This window comes from Scophthalmus maximus, chromosome 4 (genome assembly GCF_022379125.1).
Source record: "Scophthalmus maximus strain ysfricsl-2021 chromosome 4, ASM2237912v1, whole genome shotgun sequence".
Classification (NCBI taxonomy): Eukaryota; Metazoa; Chordata; class Actinopteri; order Pleuronectiformes; family Scophthalmidae; genus Scophthalmus; species Scophthalmus maximus.
In genome coordinates, this window is record NC_061518.1 from 9,128,429 (window position 1) to 9,153,389 (window position 24,961).

Sequence of the window (24,961 nt, forward strand, 5' to 3'; positions counted from 1 at the left end):
AGAGCACAAAAAAAAAAACCATGCTGCGATCCTGAGCGAACAGAAAAACGTGTCCTTGGACATCTTGCACATCCTGTTCTTTATTGTCTGTTTCCTTCTCCTTTTTGGCAGCTCGCCTTCCTTCTTCCACATCTTGTACTTTTGTTCAGGAGGTGAGTTACCTTGGAAGCGGGTGGCAGCAGACTCTCGCAGGGAGAAGAAGATATCGCACATGACGGTGGGACAGCGAACGCCGGAGGTGGTGATGACGTTGAAGATGCGGTCTACGTACTGACGAAGGTTTTCCTGGGAAGGGAAAGCAGGGCCGAGGTGTCAGACAGCACGGGGAGGAACCTCACACCAAACACACGGTCATCTTCTTACCCTGTTTGTGTCCAGGTTCTCCGACTCCTTGAGTTTGACTGGGTCGATTTCGCAGGGTTTGTGTTCCGTGCAGATCTGGGAAGATTTAGACAGGTGTTAAAAAAATCCATTGGCAGCGGATTTTCCAAAATATCCTAAGACGTGCCACATGTGGGATGAGTTAAAGCAAAAGATTTTTTTAAAAGAGTCTGAGATAGGGGAGAAAAATACTGTAAGTAAAGGAAAAGGCACTGGAGTTGCGGTGTCATACCTCATCTATGATGGGTTTAAGTGTGACTTGCAGGTAGTGCATGCCTGCCAGCTTCATGGTCTCATCAATGCACTTAGAAGTGAGTGAGTTTCCCCGGAAAATTGTGTTTGGATCCCTGCAACAAGGAGGCAGAGTATGTTTTCAAGTAGAAACTAAAACTACAGATTGTGTCTCAAAATGAGACGCTGAAGCCAAAATATGGAGAAAAAAAAATGTGACTTCAGACTGTGATTTAATCTCCAAAGTAAAAGGGAAAAATATAAAAAAAAATGTCCGATCAAAATAGCTGATGTTGGCATTCAACCTGATGACCTCATTTCTACAGTCACTTTAAGTAATAAAAAAATAATCATAGCCATAGATCTGCAACTGATTTACTAGCAAAATAAATTCTAAAATCCCAAATACACAGCGCTCACTTTGCTTATGATGAAGCAATCTGCTCATGTTATTGCTGACAAAGATAAAGCTGCACTCTGAAGTCAGACTGAATCACGGCAAGTATCAGCTGTGGCTTGTTTCAGGTGTTTTTCAAAGGGAAAGGATGCTACGAGACACTCACTGTGTGCGGTTGACTTCAGCGTGAGCGATGGCGCTGATGAAAGGCACGATCTTGCCGTAGTGAAGAAAGAGACGCACGAGGGGAATGGCGGCTTCTTGCTTCTCTCGACACACCTCGCCCAGGATATGAGCAGTGGACGCAGACACGGGCTGGACAGGGAGGACAGAGAGGTCGAGGAGTAAACAAGAAGCGTTCAAAACGGTGGCGTGTAAATGTCTGAGCAGATCTGAGACATCAGTTTGCACCTACATGAACCTCTACATTAGCAGAGTGCAGCAGTAGATCTCTGAGGGGGGTGTAATGTTCGGACGGGAAGACGTGGTCCTCCGTGTAAACGATGTTCAGACGTAGAGAGCCGAGCTCCTCTACCTTCACCGACTTCCCTCCGTTCTCCCTCGGCTGGAGAAAGTACCTGAAGAAGAAAAAGGGACGCAATAGTGTCACTACATTTTTTAAATTGTTGATTACGATTTTTGACATAGTGCGAGATCAGCTGTCAAGTAAAAGTGGACCTCATATTTCAGAAATATAGATAATCAAAAACTTAAAATACTTGAGCACATGTACCTAAAATTTGTACTCAAGTAGAGTTATAAATAAAATGTACTCAGTATATTTCCCACCCCTGGAAAGGAGATTACTGTATGTGTCAGAGATATTCCTCTCACCATGCGTCGTGAACCCCGACCTGACCCAGGACTCGCAGAGGAACCCGCACACCACCCAGGAACTCATCCCCGAACTTCAGGTTGCTGGCGTTCCACAGATCCACCCTGAACACAAACCACAGGGAAATACTTCAAACATTCGGGAGAAGCTTGAAACGACACAAAGGAGCAGCGCTGATCCTGACACCGTCTTCAAAGCCCCTCAAGACGGCTCCCGGCTCACCTGAGAGCCAGTTTGTCAACATCCTCCTCTTCCACATCAAACTGACGCTTTGTGTAGCTCAATGGCCGCGTCACCTAGAAATGGAGGCAGAGTAAACATTCAGGAGATGCAACAGAGGAGTCGGTATTTTCATCCTGGTACGCAGGGTCAAAAACAGTACAACCTGAAAATTGTCAATGAGGGACAAATGTATTATTTTGGTCTTTGCTTCTCTTGGCCATTTAAAACAAATAATCTGTGTATGCCCCCTAGGCTCTGAGAAACTATAATGGGCATTTTCACAATTTTGCATATTTAATATATACTGTATATTTAAAAAAATCTATAGAAAATTACAAGATTATTATATAATAAAAAAATAGTAGTTTTGTACATTGTAGTGTAGTTTTACTCTCTACTGACTGTAGTTATAGTATATACTGTGATATTGGGATACATAAATAAAATTGTCTTGGCTTGACAAAACCTGCTTTTCTTAAACCTATAATCCTTTTGAGGAAATGATCAACTGTTTTGTTTTTAATGTGAAATGTTCCGGATAAGAATGTTACATGGTCCAAATAGTTTTGTAGCAGCAAAAAAAAAAACAGGATGAACACATGACAGGAGCATGATAAACAGCCTGTGTTTGCATGTGGACGAGGAGCCGTGTGTGTGTCTTTGTGTGTGTGTGTGTGTGTGTGTGCGCGCGTGTGCGTGTGACACATCGGGGGAGCTGCAGGGCAGAAAGCTCCACATTGGGAAATAATGAGACGATCTTGTCGGGCAGAAATCAATGGGTCAGATTGTTTGGTGGTTTGTTGGAATCAATCATACTCTTGTCCTGCTGAGTTCTGGAGGCCAGAGGGAGGAGCCAAAACAAAAATGTCCGAGCAGAGCTGCCTGTGAGTGAGGGTTAACTGGGGCAGAGTGAAAGGGAAGTTGTGTGAATGAAAAATTTATAAAATATGAATAATTTAACAGTAACAGATTTTTAAAACATTACATTTATTCATCTGGTAGATGCTTTTATCCCAAGAGGCTGCAAACTTTTATGTTTCCACTTTGTGCAAAATTTTCTTTAATAACACCAAAGACAACTTTAATTTCTACCATTAGTTTGTGCTTTTATACCAGACCGCTGTCTTGTTTTGGATTTGTTATACTTTATGTCTACAGTGTATTTAGGGTGCCGCTTATTTTGATTGATAAAAGACAATTTTACTGCGCATAAACACTATGAAAATGTTGAATCTTCATATCTTGAAACAGTTCAGGCAGAAAAACTTTACAATCCCACACTCACAAAAGTGGAGGTACATGCGATTGATCCAGAAGAAATCAAACTGTGTGCGACTTTTTCATGTTGTAAAAAAACGACTGCTCTTTGTACAGCTCAGCTAGCAACTATTTTATGCAGTGTAATTTTAAACCTTCACTATCTACCTAAACACATAAAATACAGGAAACATTTACCTCAAAATAGAAAACCTCGTCAAACTGTGGATTGTTGGTTTTCCTCTTCACCTTGGTCTTTTTGGCATCTGACCTGTGGAGGCAGCAGGCAAAGGGAGGTTAATTCGCACGTTTAGCCAAAGTTAAACACGACGAAACAAAGTTTTTGGATGGTGACTGGTGAAATCCTGACCTCGAAGGGCCGAGTAGGGAAACAGCAGCGTAGGGATCACATTGGCCGTTGACGATTGGAAGACCTTGGCACTCTAACACTCTGCAGAAACACACATAAAGCAGACATTAATGAATAAGCATACTACTGTAAGTGCACACGTGCATGCACTCACACACATGCCCCTGTAACACATTAACGTGGTGCTCATTTTAATGCACCGTTACCACATCCATTGTTCTCCTCTCATTGCCTCAACCAGATGTCAGGGATCATAAAAGTAAAAGTTGAGTAGTGGAAAAAATAACAATTTTAATCAATACAGACAATTAAAATGATAAGATTGGGTTTTTAATTTGTATTTATATTTATACTTTCTCTCACAGTACTCATATTTCCTCAGTATTTATATCTTCATAACTGTTTGTCCTGTGTGTATTTTCTTTGTTGTTTCTTGCAGATCTTTCGCGTTTTCTTGTGCTGAACATAAACTAATTGTTTTAGCCTCATCAGCTCACACGGGCAGCGAGAATGTCACTCATCAGTGTTCCTGTTTAATATAAAACAATAGGAAGCAATTTCCAAGAGAACAAGAAGATACGCTGAGTCCGTGCAACCTGCTCAACATTAAGACAGCAGACACATTTGAGCTTCTAGCTTTTGTGTGGCTACAAGAAACTGATTGCTTCTATCCAGTAAATATTAGTTTAGGACGCAGGTGTAACTAAGGGCAGTGACAAAGGGCCTATTTAGCTTTTGCATTTGGCACCCAAATATCCACATAGCTGGTGGAAATTAAATGTTTTTTGATGTGTGAAACAGTGAAAAAAAATTATTTTTTAAAGCAAGTAACATGTGAACATACACCATATTATGTTTAACAGAAAGAGGCATATGAATATTATTTTTTTGCCAATGACCATAAAACGTCAGCATGGTATCAAGTAATTCAGTCAGCTTTCCCCCTTCCACAGACATAAAACATTCGGTCCCTTCATACAGTACTGCACTCCTGCACCGAGGAGCCCCTGCTCGTAAGTCAGGAGCTCTCAGAGAGTTTCCTCATTAAAAATGGCCTCTTGTGTAAAAAGTTGGGCGTGTATGTACAATATGTAAGTAAGGCATGCTAACAGGAACAGATAATAAGAAGTAGAGGGAAGTTATTCAATTTGAGCTGTTGGCAAAAAACCCGTCAGTTTTAAAAATGCTGAATGATCCATTAACTTTGGGCGGCTGTGGCCCAGGAGGTTGGCGGTTCGATCCCAGCTTCCGCCAGTCCACATGCCAACGTGTCCTTGGGCAAGACACTTAATCCTAAATTGCCTCTGGCGGCTCTTCCGACAGTGTATGAATGTGTATGAATGTGATAGAAAAAAGAGCGGTGAATAGCAGCGCTGTGTGAATTGGGGACTTTCCTGTGGAGCGCTTTGAGTGGTCCATATGACTAGAAAAGCTCTATAGAAATACAGTCCATTTACTATTTAACTACAGACTCTGCACAAAGTTCAGAGAAGAAAATATATATGTTGAGGAAAATGGACAAAATCACAACTCTACAGTAGAGAGATCAGATGGAGTGTTGGGATATATAGAAAACAAAAAATGGGTGAGATTTGACTTTAAACTTAGGTTAAAAAAGAGGACTGGCACTTCTCATCATCAAAGAAAGATATAATTTAACAGTAGTCTGAAAAATTGTGTATGTGGAAGAAAGTATGTCAACAGAAAACATAACTTCAACTATAATGTTGTCTTATTAGGCACTAAATACTTTTTACCTTGACATCATTTTTGAGTTGTATGCAGGTGACGCTTGTCATAGAGACAGTGAGTGTATGTGTGTGTGTTTGTGTGTATTCCACCATCCATTCATCCATCCATCCATAACCCAGCTCCCTGATGACATCATGTCTTAAGGGGATTAGCACCCAAACAGGACAGTACACCCAGCAGGACGAATCACTTCCTGTTTGTCACGGTGATGCACCACTAGTCACTGAACACAATGTATTACACAGCAAATCACAGTGCACACACGCACACACACACGCACACACACACACACACACACACACACACACACACACACACACACACACACACACACACACACACACACACACACACACACACACACACACACACACACACACACACACACACACACACACACACACACACACACACACACACACACACACACACACACACACACCGGTTCCTAATAAGGAATAAGGAGTGGGCTGGGTTAAGCATCACTAATGCCAGAGTACTTCCTGTCCAATAAGCTTGTTTATATAACCCCTGCTTGGCCTACTATTCAGCCCCCACTGTCCCTCTCCCTCATTGCCGCTGTAAGCTCCGGCATGACAGACAGTGGTGGTGAGAAGCAGACTTGTTATTTGTTTTAGTTGACATTACTCATACGACGAGGTTAATGGGCTTCTTCTCAGCACCCACGTATCCTGTCAAAAACTATTTCACTCAAACAGGAGGGAAGTGAAGCAAATCACATTCACACCCACATCCAATCAGTGGATGTGACTATGATTCACCTTCACTGACTGGTACACTATTCCAAATAAGAACAGGGACTTGAGTATTTTCCAAAAGTGAACTATTTCTTTTGTCATAGGATGGCTGTGTAATATTAAAAAAGTAATACTTGTTGTTTACACATCAAACTCTGTTCATGAGTTATGGGAAGACTTGGTATAGAGCCTTTTGTGGCTCTAGAGGGTAGCTGCATGACATCAGAAATTCAGTTTGCCTCAAGTGATGACACTTGAGTCAGCATCACTGGGGTCTGAAAAGAACAAGTTTGAAAATGGCCCAAAATCTCGAGGTGTGGCGTTTGAATTTTTTTTGTCTCTGACAGAACTGTCGGTGGTCGAGTTGCATTGTGGGTGATGAATGTGTTCTTTCAGTCTGTTTCAATCTGTGGAGCTGAATGGACACAGTTAGTCCCTCACACTCAGACCTTCCTAAAGAAATCTGACTTGATGACCTCCTGTTCGACGCTCGTAAGCTCCTTACCCACAACGTGCTCTGTGAGCAGAGCCACGCTGGCTCCTCGTCAGACTTTAGTGGGCAAGTTACGGAAGAAGAGCTGGAGTGCAAACAGGAAAAAACTTATATGCACAAAATATTCCATCCATAATCCAGCCACACACACGTAGATGCAGATTTATGAATTCATGACTTCCACATCCATAACAGCTTAATATACAAACGGATCTACAGTTGGCAGGAGTAGGGTGTCAACAATGGTAAGGGAGAAGGAGAAGACTGCAAGCAAGAAAACATGGAGGCATACTGTGCAGATTTAAAAAGAAATTCCCAACGTTGCTTTGCCAATATTTGGTGAGGAGGAAATATGTTAAACACATCAAGGATGCAGTGTACAACTCATGTTTTGGTTCTAACTTACATTTTTCAAACTTGGTCAGTTCATACCTTTTTTTTTACACAACCAAAACATTCCAACACTGCTGACTGAATAAGTGTGAGGGATCTGCAGTTCTTACGGTTATAATTAATCTTGAGCTAATTAAACTAGCCTCCCTTTACTGCAGACTTAATCACTCAGTCAAAATAGTCAGGTGACGCGTGCAGTTGAAAGACAATAAAACATAAAAATATACAGCTTGTTCTAATATTAAATACAACAACCCTTTTGTGATCTAGATGTTTTAAAGTGTTATTTATTAAATGAAAAATTTGTTCTGTGAAGTTCCTATTTAAATTCATATTTAGTTTTCTCTTAAAATCAATGTATTTTTGCTTTTGTAAAATAAAAACATAAAGCTTAGCATTATTATCTTTGAACAATGTTATTATCAGAAATATAGCTATAGAGTCCTGTGTGTGTGTGTGTGTGTGTGTGTGTGAAGCCTCACCGTGTGGCAAGTTTATGGCTGATGACGCCGCTGTCTGTGATGACTTCACTCAAACGCAGCTCCAGGTGCACTTTTCCCTGCACAGCACACACGGACACAAACAAACAGATCCTTTTTTATGCATCACATATTTTTCCATTGAGATTACAGAAAGGTCAAAGTTCTGGTTGTTTACGGTTACTTATGAACATTTCAGCACAGGTTTCCAGCACACAGTGACCAGCAGAAGGATGGTCCAGTGATAACCATGAATTTCCATTTGTTCAATGTGGACGTGAAATGAGAGTTGAATCTGACAACAATGTGCAACGTATTCCTAAACTAAAATGTCAGTTTTTCAGACTAACTCTCGGCTTGATGACAACGTCTCACCATGAATAATCAAATGGGCTCTCAACTGAAAAACTAGAAGTACCACCTCGCCGTTGTACGCCTCTGCCAATTAGTCTTCAAGCTTCAGTTTACATCCATGTCTGTCCAGACTCATATTATGTTAGTGAAAGAATGTATTGAGTGCATGTTGTCATAATTTCAGTTAAGTTAATTTGATCACCAAAATATAATCAGTTCATCTTTAGGTTTAAGTGACGACCCGAGATATCGTGTTCACGAGCCCCAAAATGTGTAGTGTGAGTTCATAGTGACCTAATTCTAATCAGTTCATTCTTGAGTCCAAGTGAACGTTAATGTCAAGTATGACATAAAAATAGTCCTGCAACTAACGATTTGTTTCATAATTAATTAATCTGTTGCTAATTTTCTTGATTAATCGATTAGTTGTTTGGTCCATAAGATGTCATAAAATGGTGAAAACGTCAATTGTGTTTCCCAAAACTCCAACATACCAAAGATATTCAGTTTACTGTCACAGAGGAGCAAAGAAACCAGACAATATTCACATTAAAGAATCTGAAATCAGGGAATTGTTTTTTTTCCGATTATCAAAATAGTTGCTAATTCATTTAGTAATCGATGACTAATCAATTAATCAATCAACTGTTGCAGCTCTACATAAAAAAGCGTAAACCTTCCGGCAGGCAGGTACGCAGGTAGGTAGGTAGGTCGATCTAATGTAGTGTATAAAACAGTTTTTCAAAGGCTGATCCACGGATGGGTTTCATAAGCCAAAACACATAAGCTTTGGTTATGAAAAATAAACAAAGAGGAAAGAAAAAAGTGTCATCCCTGTACCAACAGAGGCCGTAAGCAAATAGCTGTGAGCCTGAGCGTCATGCTGAAGTTATTTTCTCTCCGAAGTGATTGGATTAATGACATAATGACAGTGTGGTGGTGCAGCTGTCTAGAAAAGCTCCATTAATTAGCAGCATCAGTATGCAAACTCACAGGCGCAGCTCTTTCTGGCCGATCCGAGCCGAGGTAACAAACACACGCACTTATGCATGTGCACACAGGTCAAACAATGCGTCCTCTATTGAAAAGAGAAGAGAGACACTCTATCTTCCTACTTCATTTGATCCTTCTCCCCTCGCTTCTCTCTCTTCTCTGTCATTCTCTCACACATCCTTCCTCTCCCCGGCTCCTCGGATGAATGTGTCTCTGTTTCAGATCCCTGCTCCAGGGCTACACACACCCATCTGTCTGCAGATGTTACTGTGCACTGTTTACTGTGTCCCTCACTCTGTGCGTGTGCATGTGTGCGTGTGCGTGTGTGTGTGTGTGTGGTACCATGTGCTGGGTGTGTGCGTTCCTATCTGTGCCTGCATGTGTGTGGGTGAGTGAGACTGCTGAATAGTGAATAGTATAAAATATTTAATGTATTGAATAAGCATGTGGGACAAGTGCAAAGAAATGCTCTCCAAACTGATTACTGAAGACAAATGAATCTCTGAAAGCATTCATAATGTAAACACTAATACGGTTCTTTCTAATATTGTCTTTGGGGTATTTTACATAACTTGGGTCAAATGTTCAGCTGAAGTCTGAAAACGTTGGTATTCATTTTCCCAGCATTTGTGACGTCAATGTTAAGGACGCCGACGTATCGCGTGGCATCTTCTTTCAGTAACAACAACAAAGTAAAACGGTGTGCATCTCTGACCACAGGTGTGTGCAGCCAAGAAAAACAGCCACACAAAAGTATAATATGGAACTCTATTAGAGTGAGTGCATGCTGCAGGTGCAATTAGGGCGTGTCCTCATCTACTTTTACTGGTTTAACAGTTGGAAAAGAAAAGATTTCTGCACCAGGCACATGGTTATACTAGTCTCTTAACAAGTCATGGGTGTTATTTTGGCATCAATCTCCAACTCCCCTTAAATGAAAGGTACGCTTGCATCTTTCTAGAGAGATCGCTTCTCTGCCTTCTCTGCCATTGACTTTATCCATCACACAATCACTTTCCCCTGCCTCGAGATAACAATTCACCAACAATGCGCCTGCACCTTATCATGTTAAGACTCACACTGCCATGTGCACAGCTGCATCAGTCTGAAACTAAAAAAAGACACCTTGTCGGGCATGGTGCCGCTTTTCACCGGGTATAACGTCGGGCCCTGAGACTGAACAATCAGCATTTGAGATTAAAAGTTAACATTTCAGTCAGGACTGTCACCCAGTAATCCAGACACAATAGGGAATGATTTGCCTCGGCCTGCGTTTCCCTCCATGAAGATATTTCTGTAAATCGCAGTGATAAATATTCCTCACAGTAAATTCGAAACCACCTGCGACCAGCTGTAATTCATTCATGACAAATGAAAATGTAGAAATGATGGTGATTTTGACAAAAGCTGTGTGCTGTTGACAAACTGAGCTGCGACGGAGGTGAACACATGGTTTTTACCGGATATACAGAAGTCCCAGCCAGGTGACTTTGACCCTGCAGGCTCAGGTGTTTTGGGTGCACACATGCAGTGTTTGTTTGGGTTTTGACACGCTTCAAACATTACCATGAAAATGAACACTATAACAATTATGCATCTGTGCATGAACTGAATGCAACGGCAGGGTGTGGTCTCAAATGTTTTTGATAACCTTCCATTTAAAATACCTCAAATGTCAGTACCAATACTTAAAACAACCTTTTTTGGATCAAGAGAGAATGCATGTGCGTGTGTGTGTGTGTTCGTGTGCGTGTGTGTGTGTGTGTGTGTATTTGTGTGTGTGTGTGTGTGTGTGTGTATTTTCTGTCTGTACTGACCTGCACCTCTGAGTCAGCGCTGACAGGTTGTAGCTGGAACCAGGTGTCTTTGCCGTGATATTTCTGCAGGTCCTCTTTCTTCACTGCAACCTTGCCTACGCACACATTAGCACACAAAAGAGACGCACGATGAAAACATGATTTGCTCTACGTTTCCCTAAAAAGCAGACAAGTTCAGATGCCAGCTACAACAAACACTCGACAAACACCCACACATGCTCGCATGCCTGCTCACGTACTGTTATTCCATACGCCACTCTCTGTATGCACCTGGTGCAGAAACACTGACAGAGTGTGGCATCAGTGACCTGGAAATGACCGCGTCTTGTCTACCCTGACACTAGCGAGTTACACCCACAAGCCCCTGCACGCACACGCACCCACACACACACACACACACATATAAATACAAAACCATCAATATGAAACTACCTCACCCTATAATACCGATAAAAACATCCGTCCAAAGACAGAGACACATAATAATGTATCTATCTTCAACAATTTGAGACATATTTGCTTATGCCTGTCTTTTGTATATGAAGCTACAGCAAGCACCCACTTTACTTAGTATAATATATATAAGAAAGAATGTATAAGAAAACAGATTTGGCATATTTTCCAAAAATCTTAAACAATCCCTTTAATGATGTCCAGCAGGCAGCAACAAAAATTGACAAATGACAATTACTTTGGATATCAATATATCTTTAGATTTGTTTTTTATTACGGATAATAGATTTAGTTTAAAAATGGTCAGAAAACAGTGACAATTTCCAAGGTGACAAGAGTCCAAAACCTAAACAAATTCAATATTTGTCCTTGACAGTGATATTTAACAGTAAAACAGCCAAATCTCACATTTCAGGAAGTGGAGCCACCAATTAATTAATTACTTTAAATTGTTGCCAAGTTTCATCATTACAAATTATAGTTTGATATTAGTATAAAAGGATATTTTAAATCAAAATACATTTCAATGCCCCTTAAGTGTTCCAGAAGCTGTTTAGTAAAAGTAATAAGTCACCTGAAGTCCTTCAGCTGCTGTAAAATCACAGTGAAGCCTGTCGAGGCTCATGTCTCCTTCCAAGCACTTAATTAAGAAGTCTCTGTTCGTCTTCTGAGCTGGGTTGGGGCTCAGTGTAAAAACATATGTTTACAACAGACGGAGCAGATGTTTACTCACCGATGCTGGAGTCCCTCCTGAACACGTCCCTGTCGAAGATGTAGAAGGAGAGGTGTCTGAAGCTGCGGGGGATCTCACAGTAGAAGTCCTCCCCATAGAACGGACTGAAGGCGAGAGAAGACACGAGGTGAACTGTGATTAGATATTCCTCTTGTCCGATTTACCACGAAAGCAAATGTAGTTTCGCATTTTTTAGCTGTTACGACTTTAGAAGAGGAAACACCCGCAGAGCCACGTGGACTCCGCCTACACACCTGTCACATTCAGGTGTGTTTGATGAAGAGCCGCGTATTCGTAGTTTAGTTGATGACAGAATTCAAGTAAACATCTTCAAGCGATAAAAGGGGGAGGGACAAAATCCCCTAAAGAAATTAAGTCGCAAATTATGTGAAAAAATGAATGTCTAAAATAAAAACCGAAACTCTTTGAAGTCACATGTCTGATTACAGAAGTATGCAGATTGATATTACATTTCATTTGCATGTCCTTAAATCAAAAACATATGGAACCACATCACATTCACTAAAGACATAAAACCCGAGAACTTATTTTTAAAAAAATGACATATTGGTATGTAAAAATTATGACTCACTGCCTTAGTTTTTATGGTAACAAGAAAAATATTATAAATTGTTTTCTCGTAATCATAAGGTGCTCGTCTCAAAATTATGCAACTATTTTCAAATCCAGGAATCATAATTACAACAAAAGTTTTTTTTTCTAAAGTGAATAGAATGTGGTTCCATCTGAACATTCTTTAGTAAAAACATTATGGTTGTTCTGCATCACCTGCCATTCTTAAAGGGCAAAGGGCTATGGAGTCATTTATTATTCTTAAAATATTTGAATCAATACTTGTGTCTTTGTTTCAAAGTCGTTCTTATTTTTGTCCACATGTAATATGATGTGACATATTATAAACAAGTCCACATATTAGCCTGTCTATTGACACAGTTGTGTGGAGCAGTACACGGTGTGATAATTACATGTGAGTCATAATCAGTTAGGTAATTGTCCTCTTTTCTTCGTTCTCTCACTGATTGATCGGTTAATCTGTAAACATGTCCTGCCTCTGTCCAAGTGCTGTCTGAATCAGTGAATTTGGGTTATTCAAATATTCAGGGTGTGAGTTTACTTTCACTTCATGCAAACATCACAGACGGAAATCTTCCACTGTGTCAGACGTAAAATAGAGGCCTCATGTATCCACATCTTGCCATGAATCATGTGGACCCTACAGGCCGTTTGCCTACAACAATAGGCCCGTTTGTGTCCGATGGCGGGAGGGTCCATCCACTGCCCCGCTCTGCCTTTACCTAAACGACGACCATAGAAATCACAGCAATGAGAATCTCGTGAGCTGAGCCCTCGGGGCCGGCCGCTCACAATTACTGATTTCTTCTGTTGCTCAGCGGACATGAGGACAGACAGAGGCACGGATGCATTTGTGAACGATATCACAAATACAAGACCCTTAAGAAAATGTCGTTCATCAACCCGGCCAGAAAAAAATGAAAGCTATCACTTAAAGCCGACAGGGAACAGTGTACTATTCTGATTCAAATTGAGACTGTGAAAAAAAATTCTATGATTTCAGCCTCTTAAATGGATATTTAATTGAACATTTTTGGTTTTCTTTGCTCCTCTACGACAGTTACTAATTATCTTTGGTGTGTGGACCAAAAAAACCCATCATATCAGGGTTTGGAAAACACGATCGACATTTTTCAACGTTTTATGACATTTTAAGGACCGAACAACTTATCGATTAATCGAGAAAATAATGGACAGATTAATCGATAATGAAACTAATCGTTAGTTGCAGAACCTAGACTTATCCCTAAAGAAATGTTTACATGTTTATGCCATATCAGCCTTGAGTCCTGCTACATAAAAAAAGAGGCAGATAGGGATAGCGGACAGGCCCTCGGCGTACCAAAGTGACTTCTCGACAATCTTGGTCCTGAAGACCTCCTCTTGGTCCAGGTTGACGGTGCAGTAACAGTCCCTCATCCTGTTCGGCCCTGGGTATGGAGGGATGTTTTTTGCTTCACCTGTGAGAAAAAGAAAAGCCAGAGAGAACGAGCAGTTATTATTTAGGGACGCTGGTGTAAGCAATAGCAATGTGTTTATTCAGGTACACTGCTATAAATAATGAATTATTCAAGAACACTGAAAGCAGGCATATTTAAAAAGGGGAGAAAAAAGTGTTATGCAAGATCACACCTGTTATGTCTTTTAATATATCGTAGTAGGGGGGTGGCATCACTACCCTTTTTCCGCTGGACACATAAATATCAAGTCTCCTGCTCACTAAAATAACAAAAAGTGCCAAAGTGTGAAAACTGTTGTGTGAGTGTGTGTGTGTATCTCAATGTGTTTGTGTTGTCAGATCTATGAATGAAAGAATCTGCGTGGGACATTTCCTGAATCCTGCTGAAGCTCAATCTGTTCATCACACGTGTGACAGATAGCACTCCCTTTCACAAGAATGTCGTCCAACCACCCACCGAGACACACACACACACACACACACACACACACACACACACACACACACACACACACACACACACACACACACACACACACACACACACACACACACACACACACACACACACACACACACACACACACACACACACACACACACCACGCAGGTGGTGCTCAAGTCCCGCAGGAGCAATATATATATTATCCTTTGTGAAGCAGTGGATTCATGTTCAGTCAGTGCTCTGTCCCTTATTGTATTTTGCTTCACCCCAGGGACCCATTGGACTTTGTGGTTTAAAGTTACACGTGTGTTAACCCATTATTGTCATGTTTTTGTTCCAATAACGCTGCATTATCTGCACGGGAATGCGATGCTGCCTTTCAGCCAACACGCTGAGCTATTGCACACCATGCACTGTTATATTTGGCTTGAAATTAGTAACTTCTTCACAATGAAAGTACGAGACAGTGGGTGGGTGCTGCTGCTTGCCAAGAGACTCTTTCTCTTGAGTCTCTACAACACTGGCTCCCCCACATTTTTTTACTTTTGACTATTCCTTCATGAATTGTTTCAGTTTCAGGATTTTACGGGGCCCTGAGGTGGTAAAATGTCTTATATTTTACGAGAAGCAAGAACAAATCTGAGAAGTCTGGAGAGAGAATAAAAAGATGATGAAAATAACTTTTTCTTTTTCTTTTAATTGCTTTGTGACCCCTTATATTTTAACTGCTGTGTAGAACATTTGAAGAATTAAACTGGTTCTTCGATAAGATATAGTTCTTGGAAAACAAAATGTGTCGGAACAGGATTTATATATGAGATAGGCAGGTAGGTGGGTAGGTAAATCCCAAACTTTCCGGAATTTCCGCGGTTTTGGAAAGGGGACAGCTGAGTCGCGCCGCTGTGACGCAATCGGTCTTCAAACGCTCTTGAATTGGGACACAGCTATGACTGCTTTCCTGGAAGCTGATACATACACTCTGCGGATCATTACACAAAAAATCACAATATTCATTCATAATTTCAAAAGTCACCTGAGATGAAATACATGGCGCACTCACCACAGCTGCAGTTTGTTTTCACAGACTCTGTCTGTGTTTATGTGTGAAAGCAGACAAATTATCTTATCTATGTCTTTATCCCCAAACTTCCAACTGTTACTCCTGTCTCCACCTCCCTATCTTTTACTCTCCAACATTTACTTTATCTCCCTCCTGTAATCCTCCTCCTCATTCACCCTGCACTCCCGAATTCCCTCCAGGCTCCAGTGTTTTCCTCCCGCTCTCGTTCATGACCTGTGTGGTCCCTTGACTGAATCCCATCATCCAGATCCTCCTAGTAACCAAAACATCATGGGATTACCATTTCTCAGGTTCTGAGTGTTAAATGACTCCACTTGTAACGTAAAAACAGTTCTCTGTGCCAGAACCAGAGCCACTGGAGAGTGGAAAACATCTACAAAAAAGGATGTGACCACACAACTCATATAAAGTCTGTTCGTATTTTAAGACATCTACATAAATCACATACTGTTCCCGTGGTTTAGCTTGTGTTTTACTCAATTTACATGTTTTACATTACTCTCCTGACCCTTCACCAAACCTTCTTAGATTGACGAGTGCAAATAATCTGCATTCTTTCAAGCATAGAGGTTGCAATTCATGCTAACATGACATCAAAATCAACCTGCAGACACTTGAAACTTGCCAGAGACAGTGAACATATGGTTGTCTGCAAATTACTTGCAGTAATAGACGTGCAGAGTTGCAAGGAAAGTTTTCAGGCGTGAGGCTTGAGCGTCTGTGAATCACAAGCCAATATGTTGACCAATTTTTACCCAATCACAGATACATATAACGTTATCTGTGAGTTAGTTATCAGATAAGTAATCTTGCAGAGCAATACCTTTCTGCACAGCGCTGGTCTGTCTGCCCCATTATCAGTCTGCCACGAGCTTTATATTTCTTTACACCAATCTCAAAAACTCTTGGGCCGCGCTTAGCCCAGGATGCAGTAACGGTGCAAAGTTGTGGCATCTTCAGCATTTATGAATCACGTAGACACAGAAAAAAAATGAGACATTGCTGGTATCAAGTAGGCGGCTGTAAAGTTTGAAGGGATTTACTGAGCATCCAGCAGCTACCTTCACTACAGGGACTATAACACACGGCTCTCAAGGACACAGTTCATAAACTGAGTGACTCCTGAATGTACCTGTGGCTCAGGGCTGCAAGCCAGATAAAAATATATGATATATGACAGAGAAGAAAAGCCAATTTTCTCATGTGAGAACCTGGAACTACAAAACTTGGCATTGTTGTCATTTTTTTATGCTTGAAAAACTACAATAAATGTTGACTATACTGAAATACCTGCAGTAACTTCTTCTCTGCATACTGATTTGTATAGCACTCTTAACTGAAACAGGTTGTCCTCTGCAAGAAACCATATCTGTCATATCATTATGAAGCATTTTATCAGTCTAAAAATCCTTGAAAATGGTCAAATGAAAACTACGCAATAGGCCTTTTATATTGTTACTACGCTGAAAGAGGAAAAACCACCAGTAACATCCCCCGGGCAGCATCAGGCCAGTCGTTGCCACAGGGGTGACGTCTCGCAGCTTCCTGTTCAACAGAGAAGGAAGTGCTGGAGAGTTGTCTGATAGTTCTGGATGAGTTGATAAGAAGCAGCCACTGGAAAGTTTTTCAGTTCCGGGGGAAGTTTATAACGACAGCGTGGCTGGAGTTGCACAAGCTTTTGTTGTGCATATTTGTGTTTATGACTGATGGAGACTCATGAGTGCGTCCCGAGAGAAAGATTAGCCTTTCTGGTAACCTGCCATTCAACACTTTAATGACTTAACAGTCTGTGATCCTGCTGATCACTCTCTCTTCTTTTCATCCTGGTCCATGAGTTGTTGTTCTCATCTACGAAGCTCTCGTCTTGCATAGTCGCTGTGGTCTTCTTCTTCGTCAAAATAACCTTCAACCTGAATTCCCCTTCGTCTATTTCTAGTCGGTTCCCTTTTTTTTCATATCTCACTCTTTCACTTTCTCCAGAGGAGTGTTTTCACGCCTCAAGATTCAAAACAAGCAGGAAATAAAAACACAACAACAACAACAACAGCAGCAGCAGCAGCAGCAGCAGCAGCAGCCAGCAGTAGTAGTTTTCTCTTTTCATCGAGCATCACTGCAGCTGCCCTTGGAGAATATCGTGCCCTGGTATCCGAGCAAAACAACACGGTGCAAAGACACTGTGGGCACGTGTGTGAGCGCCGTGTGGTGTGCGCCGAGAAACACCGGGGGCGGTGAGCACGAATGCGGGGAAATAAATGATGACAGAAACACCCCAGAGAGGCCGGGAGTGAACATTAGCAGATGAACACGTTTAAAAAAAAAAATTCCAAAAAGGTTGACTCCTCATCTCATTTTTTGAAGATGGAAGTGACGAAAAGGGACGTGACAGCGGCAGCAGTGAGGAAACACAAAGTGATGGAAACAAAATAATGCTCCTCTTCCTCCTGCGTTTCACAGCTTACAGCTCGACGCGTAATCTTCCCTGACGTGAACACATTCGAGGATACGCGGCGTGAAGGCCCGCGGGGGGTTACATGCTCCGCGAGGAAGGCCTGTGAAACGGAGGCTTTAAGGAGAGGAAGAAATGCAATCAGAGTACTCAATCATGGGCGAGAGAGAAGGAGGAGGAGAGAGGGAGAGAGAGAGACATCAGCCAGATAGAAAGCTGGAGAGCGGTTAGCTTTGGCGAAGGCTTCGACAGGAAATGAGATGATGAGAAAGGAATTTCGACTGGATCCAAGATGTAGCTTAAAAGCAGCGAACAACCCAGTTACCCCTGACAATGTGTGTCAGTGTGTGTGTGTGTGCGTGTGTATGTGATACAGAGAGAGAGAGAGAGAGAGAGAGAGAGAGAGAGAGAGAGAGAGGGGAAAGGAAAGGAGTGAAACTTGTAAAGCACAATAAGCCACTAAAGACACAGGCTTCAGGCAGAGCGACTACTTTACATGGTAGAGGACAAAACTGCAAACATTTTACTGTCACCTTTCAAAGCCAACATGAGCTGAATGTTTGGGTGGAATATCAATGTAAGTATATCAAACAAAAACTTTGTTGGACATGACAAACTGACTGAAACACCGAATCACTTTGATTCCTTTTTTCACCGAGGCTTCATTTACATCTGGCATTTTAGTCCCGGAGGTAACCAATTTTTTTCATGGCTGTACCATAATTGGAAAATAATATGTGCATCATTTGGAAACGTCTCTCTAAATCTGAATTTACTGGCCTAGCTGGTCTCTTTAGGAAAGTTTGGGATTTTTTCCTTAATTTTTTTTATACTAATGTTCTCAACACTTAGTGTTCAAAACACTGAAGAACACTGACTATCAAACACAGGAGGAAGGACCCAGATGATGAAGGAAAACACCGGGAATTCATAATCTTCACGTTTCCTGACAGTGTCAGTGTCAATACTTCCCAGCAGCAGTATCCTCTGCTGACTGCACCGACCGTACGCGTTTCAATGCAGCGCCGCTTGTCCCAAATTGTCCACCAGGAATAACAAACCCACACTGAAACCAGCTGAGCTGCTGAGGTTTCCACACAACCACAACAGTTGCCTGAGTTTAATGTTACAGGCTGTCTATGCTGCACACCACAGTCTCTGCGATAAACCAGTGTTCAGTTACTGATCAAACTCACTCTGTCTAGTGAAGCCTGGAGCTAATGTTCACACAGATTCGTTAGTCCCGATGGAAAACTTGAGCAAAACTAAAATACACAACCACAAACATACACACGCAGGCACATGAAGGGAAGTTACACTGTACAGGAACAATCGACTTTATAATCTGCCCACTGGTTAGAAAATCAGGGTCTTAAAAACCGGTATGTCCATTCAAGATGTGGGTGTAATCTTCTAATCCAGAGGAGTGTCAACGTGGAGGGAAGGTAGAAGTACAAGGAGAGACTAAATGGACAGAGCTGGTTATATAGATTTATTTGGCCTGTACGTTATGTTGAGTTCAATGTTAGGCCTTTTCCACCAACACGGAACTGGTTCTTCAACAAGTTTTGTTCAGTGTTATTTGAACTTTGGTGCCGTATAGCGAAAACCGCCTGCGTTTCCACCAGTTTTGAGCGGAACCACTGTAATCACTGACATGTCACCAAAGGAGGAGACAATGAAAGGATGTATCCAACTTTTGCTCTGCTACAAGAACACAAGAAGACTGTCACGCACAAGACAATTGATAATGTAAAGCCTCGCAACGACACGCACATCATTGCCGTCACGGTTCGCACTGAAGAAGAACCAGCCAAGTTTTGGTACCAACTTTTCAGGTTCCGAGCTAGTTTTTATTTGGCTGAAATGGTCCGAACGGACATCTTGAAGAAAAAAAAACAATTAAAGATGTAAAAATAAGGTCAACTCTCCCCTATTCTCTGCTGCATACACATGCGCTCACAAACAGGCCTGGCACACACAATGGTGAGAAGATACGATATCTTTTGCAATCACAGGAAAGGGAGCTGGAGTCCTTGTAATGTGGCAAGCTGACATTGCTCATGTAGCCAGAGGTGAGTAACACTGTTGCAAAACCTGATTCAATCAGCATGTGTGGAGCCATTTCCTCCAGAGAGGAAGATTTGAACCACCGTCTATTGAGCTAATTTCACTTTTTTTTTCACAACACTGAAGAACTGATCTAAACTGCTTCTCACACTTCTTGACCCTTGAATTTCTCTGTGTACCGTCCAGCTCGGCGCATGTTTTCATGCTCTTGTATTTGCCAGCAGGTAGAGGTCATCCCAGGGAGGGATCAAGTCAACTTCTACCCACGGGGCATCTGAAGGACGTCCCGAAGGAGCGGCACTCTGGGCGAGCTCTCAAGCCCTTTATTTACGGCTGCTGACCCTGCATGCTGGGCCTACAGTGATACTTCCCCATTCTTCCTGGTACGGTGTTTTCATGGAGGGCACGTTGCTGAGTGCTGGAAGACTCAACCCTGATTATACCGCCGGCCTAAGCCTGCATGGGCCGAAACATGACCTGCGTCAACGCGGATGTTTACAGCAAACTACTTCCCGGAGAGCTGGCCTTCGAGGACAAAATGGAGAACGTGGCATATATGTAAACTACTGCCCCCCATACATAACCTATTACGAACATAATGTAATCATCATCATACCATATGAAGCTTGTTATTTTTCTTTAACAACCGAAACCTGAACCCTTTGCCTAAATAAGAGCGGGAGTCCTGCACACAGACGGAGCGTTTCAAAAACATTCCTCCCCTCCCTCCCCTTGTCACTCCATGTCTCCTATTCAGTCTGGACAAGAGGAAGTTTGGGAACCTCTGTTGGCCAGCTGTCAAGGGAAGGAGGGGGTGGGGGGGTCACTGTCACTACAAACCAACTTCTCCCACCCAGACTTACCCCGGCCTGAGTCATCCGTCCTGAGCTGCCTGAATTCAGCTGCCCACGCCTGTTTCCTGGATCCCCAATACTTGACCTCCTCTACACAATAAGCAATCTAAGTTGCATTTTAGTTTCTGTCCAAAATTACAGGAGGGGGGGGGGGGGGTTGTTGCTACTGCGTGGTGCCAGGCCAACACTATAAAGCTTGAGCAGGGCAGATCAAGTAGCTTACGAGGAGAGCTAGACGGTGCCATGTTTAGTGGAAATATACTCTGAGGCCAATCCAGTAACTTACCCTTGGCCATATCACCTGGTGCAAAGCACAGAGTGATCCCTCAAAGCATCTAAACCATTCACGTTGAATTTTTAAAAAAAATTGTGAATTATGATTTTATATGACTTTTATAATTTAATTGATCCACAGACACATCTGGTGTGTCATCTAGAATATCAGTCATTTTGACAAACCCATAGAGAAATATCACCCAGCTCAGCAGCTCCCCCTCATCTCTATGGAACTTTTTAGGAGGTTTAAACTTTACTGTTTTGGCTCATTGTCACCATCAAGATCATAATAGCTATTTTGTGATGTAAACAAAACTGGCGCTCACATAACTCCATAGTGATGGGGGCGGTCAAAGACTCTGCTTTTGAAGCAAAGTGTAGCTGCACAGAATGAGCTCGTGATCACTGACTGGCCGGCAGAGGATTATAAGATATCGACGTAAATTATTTGTATCCATTTCTTTGAAGGAGTGCAGATCAAACTCTGTTTCTAGCAGTGACGGGAGGTCCAGTGCACATATGTTGTCGTTAATCAGCGCCAAGTCCCGACTCCGGCCGTGCCACAGAGCAGGCAGCGTCTCCCCGAGCGCTGACAGACGAAGCCCAGCCTGCTCCTGCATGTGAGACACCACCTCTGTCCCTCACTCTTGTCTCGCTACATCTGCTTTGCATTATCTCGTTGCCATGCAGGAAAAAACACAATTCTTTTGTAGTCTATTCCAGCCAATCGGGAAGTGAATTGGGGGGTAGCTTCCTGTTTCCTGTGTTCCCCAGAAGGCACAGACTCGGGCCGTGTAGCTCCGTTCGGTTTCCAAAATGATGGTGTTCCTCCAGGAAACTGAGAGGAGTCATCACCTGGCAGAGCACAACAATAATAACCTCTTTCTTGCTTTCTCACTCTCTCTCTCTCTCTCTGCTACAAATATGTGGCAGGTCTTCAGCTCTGAGTCATCCGCCAACCGCAGCCTCATGCCAAAGGACAAGACTCTGATGAAAACAATGTGATGCAAGGGTTATGTAGACATTGCTGGGAGCAGAGCGCCATGGGAATCGGACTGACAGCAAGTACGCCTGCTGCTAGGTAACTACACAGTGTGAACTGGACTGTCATCGCCCAATGACATTACAGAAGATTCAGAGTCTGACAGAGGAAGTCACAATAACATAAATGTTCCTAATGAACATCAGTTAAATCATATAACGTAGGCCTACTGATAGAGTTTGTAAACCTTTCCTTTTGTAGCATTACTTGCAGGTACTAGAACTTGTGCTTGAGTATTTCTACTTGATTAGTTCTTTTAAATGTCCATTCCAGTCCAGGGTCACATCTACAGGTGTGGTGGTGTGTCCATCCATAAAATCATATATATTAGAGGCTGAAAACACCTATTTGTTAGCATTTGTGTACTACAACATTCAGAAAACCCTTGTTATTAATAAAGCATCTTGCACGTGAACTGGAAGACATGGTGATCGAACCGTCGACCTTCTGGTTAGACGATGACCCACTCCATCTCCTGAGCCACAGGTGCATTGCAGTAATATAGTATTTTCCTATGCAGTGTGATCATTGTACTTTTGCTTAGTATAGTAAGGAAAGAAGTTTGAGACAGACAATAGGTCCTCTGGTCGTTTGACTGAACATCCATTCAGAAAGTGCACTAAACCAATGATTCCTTTGTAGTTTAAATATTTCAACTTTCCCTGGAGTTACACGTCTCAGCGTATTATTTCACTGGGGATGTATTTGATTAACTCAGCTCGGGGTGGTAGTCTCCACGGCAGTTTTACAGGGACCTGCAGCAGGTAAGGAGCTTAAAAACAGAGCCTTACTTTGTACATCAGCTAAATAGAAGAAGAAAAAAAACTGGCCACCAGAGTGTTTCTTTCTAATGCTGGCTGGCATCACCAAGCAGTCCCACAGCTTGTGTGTGTGTGTGTGTGTGTGTGTATTTGTTGTCGTTTTTTTCCCCTCTGCTCATCCCTTCTGTCGCATGTTTGGAGTCAAAACAAACCAGACAGCACCGCCAGGATGAAATGGGTGCCAGATGTCAGTGAAAAAGAATGGAGACAGTCCCCAATGTCCCATTGTGACACAAGATAACAAATAGCTCAGAGAGGATATGATTGTTTGCTTTAAAAGTTAAGATATTTTTTAAAAAGCTGATAACAGGTCAGACAAACAGCATTTCAGACATATTAACCTCACAATGTTTTGTGAGGTTAATAAACAGTAATGTTTACTAAATAATCCATCACCTTAATGATCAACTGATTAAATAACCAATTGGCCAACTGACAGAATCATCTACAATTGTGATGGACAATTTATCATTTAAGCATATGTTTCAAATCAATCTATCTGATTCCAGCTCTACATTAGTTTCTCTGATTCTCAAATGTGAAGATTTGCACCTTTCGTTGGTTTTATATCACTGTGAATTTAAACTGTTGGGCTTTTTCGACTGTTGGTTGGACAAAAACAAAATTATCTAAAGACGTCGCCTTTGGCCAAAGCCAACGGTGATTTGTATCGTTCACATTTTTGGACCCCAAATGAGTCGACAAATTGGGAAAATAATCAATAGTCGATAATGAAAATAATAATTAGCCGTATAAACCTAACGTCAATGCAGTACATGATGTGTCCGTGTGACTTAAAGTGACCTTATTGCTCTTTCCTATGTTGTATGATTATAATCTATTACTTGTATAGTATTATCATTATTATCATAACCTATTCCAATCCATAAGATACATGTGATTATGCAGTTTACACTATGATGATCATTTAACTTAAAATCTTCTACAGGCAAAACCATTTCAGAAAACAACACCTCCCACCTTCGGCCTGCAGTTCAAACTGTACTAAGCCTCCTCATGGCTCCATTCACAAGATACGCATGCACCACATGCCTCCTACAAACCAGGGGTGCCCACTGGAGACCAGCTAGATATGTCTAAATATAGAAATCTAGGCTAACAATCAATAGCTAGACAGTCAAGCATGAAGCTGCGTGAAGAGGGGGAGGAGAGAGAGGAGAGGTTGCAATAACATGAATGGATGTCTCTCCAGCTGAGCTGTGATAATGGTTTATTTCATCTGAAGAGTAAAGAGAAGAAGAAGAAGAAAAAACGCATCTGGATATTTGCAGCTGTTGTGGAGCCTTTATGTCGCACGGCCTGTTCCCATTGGTCCAAGTCTCCATATGTACAGACCTCTCAACACACAGGATCTGGATCCCATAGTGCCCAGCTGCAAATAATCCCACAATTGCCCCGCGGGACAAACAAATCTCTCCTTTTTTTCTCGCTTTACATTTTCAGTGTTACAGTTTGCGGTTTTCACGGTCGGTGCCCGCGAGGCCGGCGTGTGCTCTGAATGACAAAACAACAGGCACAACGAGACACATCCGAGTCGCCTCCTGCCCCCAGCCCGCACCGCACCGCACCGCACCGCCCGCCCGGCCCGTTAGCGTGGACACATCCATTCAGGCGCTCGGACTGGGGGGAGGGATTTTTTTGTTTTTTCTTTTCGTTTTTTCTTCTTACCTATTTTTATTTTGACGCTCTGGAACACCCGGAGACCTTCCTCTTCTACGGCCATGCTTTCACCGCGGCTCTTGCCCTTTTCGGACGGCTATATGAAGACAGTCCTCCACGGCGGTCGGTTCCGGCCTCTCCAGCACACGGTAATTCCAGGGGTTTTGCACATCTATGCGCTCCGGACAGCGATCGTGCTCCGGTCCGACCACTGCCGCTGCTGGCTGCTGGAGAACGAGCGGCAGCGGCGTCAGTGCAGCGGCGGCGGCGGCAGC

At 42.3% G+C, this 24,961-nt stretch overlaps 1 protein-coding gene across 2 annotated transcripts in view; it reads right to left on the reverse strand.

The window, feature by feature from the left end:
• The window catches only part of rasa3 (RAS p21 protein activator 3), a 34,166-nt gene extending 9,205 nt beyond the window's left edge, over nt 1-24,961 (reverse strand). The window contains exons 1-14 of one of the 2 annotated variants that reach the window (XM_035628272.2): nt 24,696-24,961; nt 13,855-13,972; nt 11,919-12,022; nt 10,733-10,827; nt 7,572-7,648; nt 3,694-3,774; nt 3,522-3,594; nt 2,067-2,140; nt 1,844-1,948; nt 1,425-1,587; nt 1,176-1,324; nt 614-728; nt 364-438; nt 162-285 (exon numbers count right to left, since the gene is read on the reverse strand). In XM_035628272.2, the coding sequence (XP_035484165.1) occupies nt 162-285; nt 364-438; nt 614-728; nt 1,176-1,324; nt 1,425-1,587; nt 1,844-1,948; nt 2,067-2,140; nt 3,522-3,594; nt 3,694-3,774; nt 7,572-7,648; nt 10,733-10,827; nt 11,919-12,022; nt 13,855-13,972; nt 24,696-24,750 (1,408 nt within the window). In that variant the 5' untranslated portion in view covers nt 24,751-24,961. The remainder of the gene's footprint in view (nt 1-161; nt 286-363; nt 439-613; nt 729-1,175; nt 1,325-1,424; nt 1,588-1,843; nt 1,949-2,066; nt 2,141-3,521; nt 3,595-3,693; nt 3,775-7,571; nt 7,649-10,732; nt 10,828-11,918; nt 12,023-13,854; nt 13,973-24,695) is intronic. The other variant, XM_035628273.2, reaches the window with a different exon arrangement.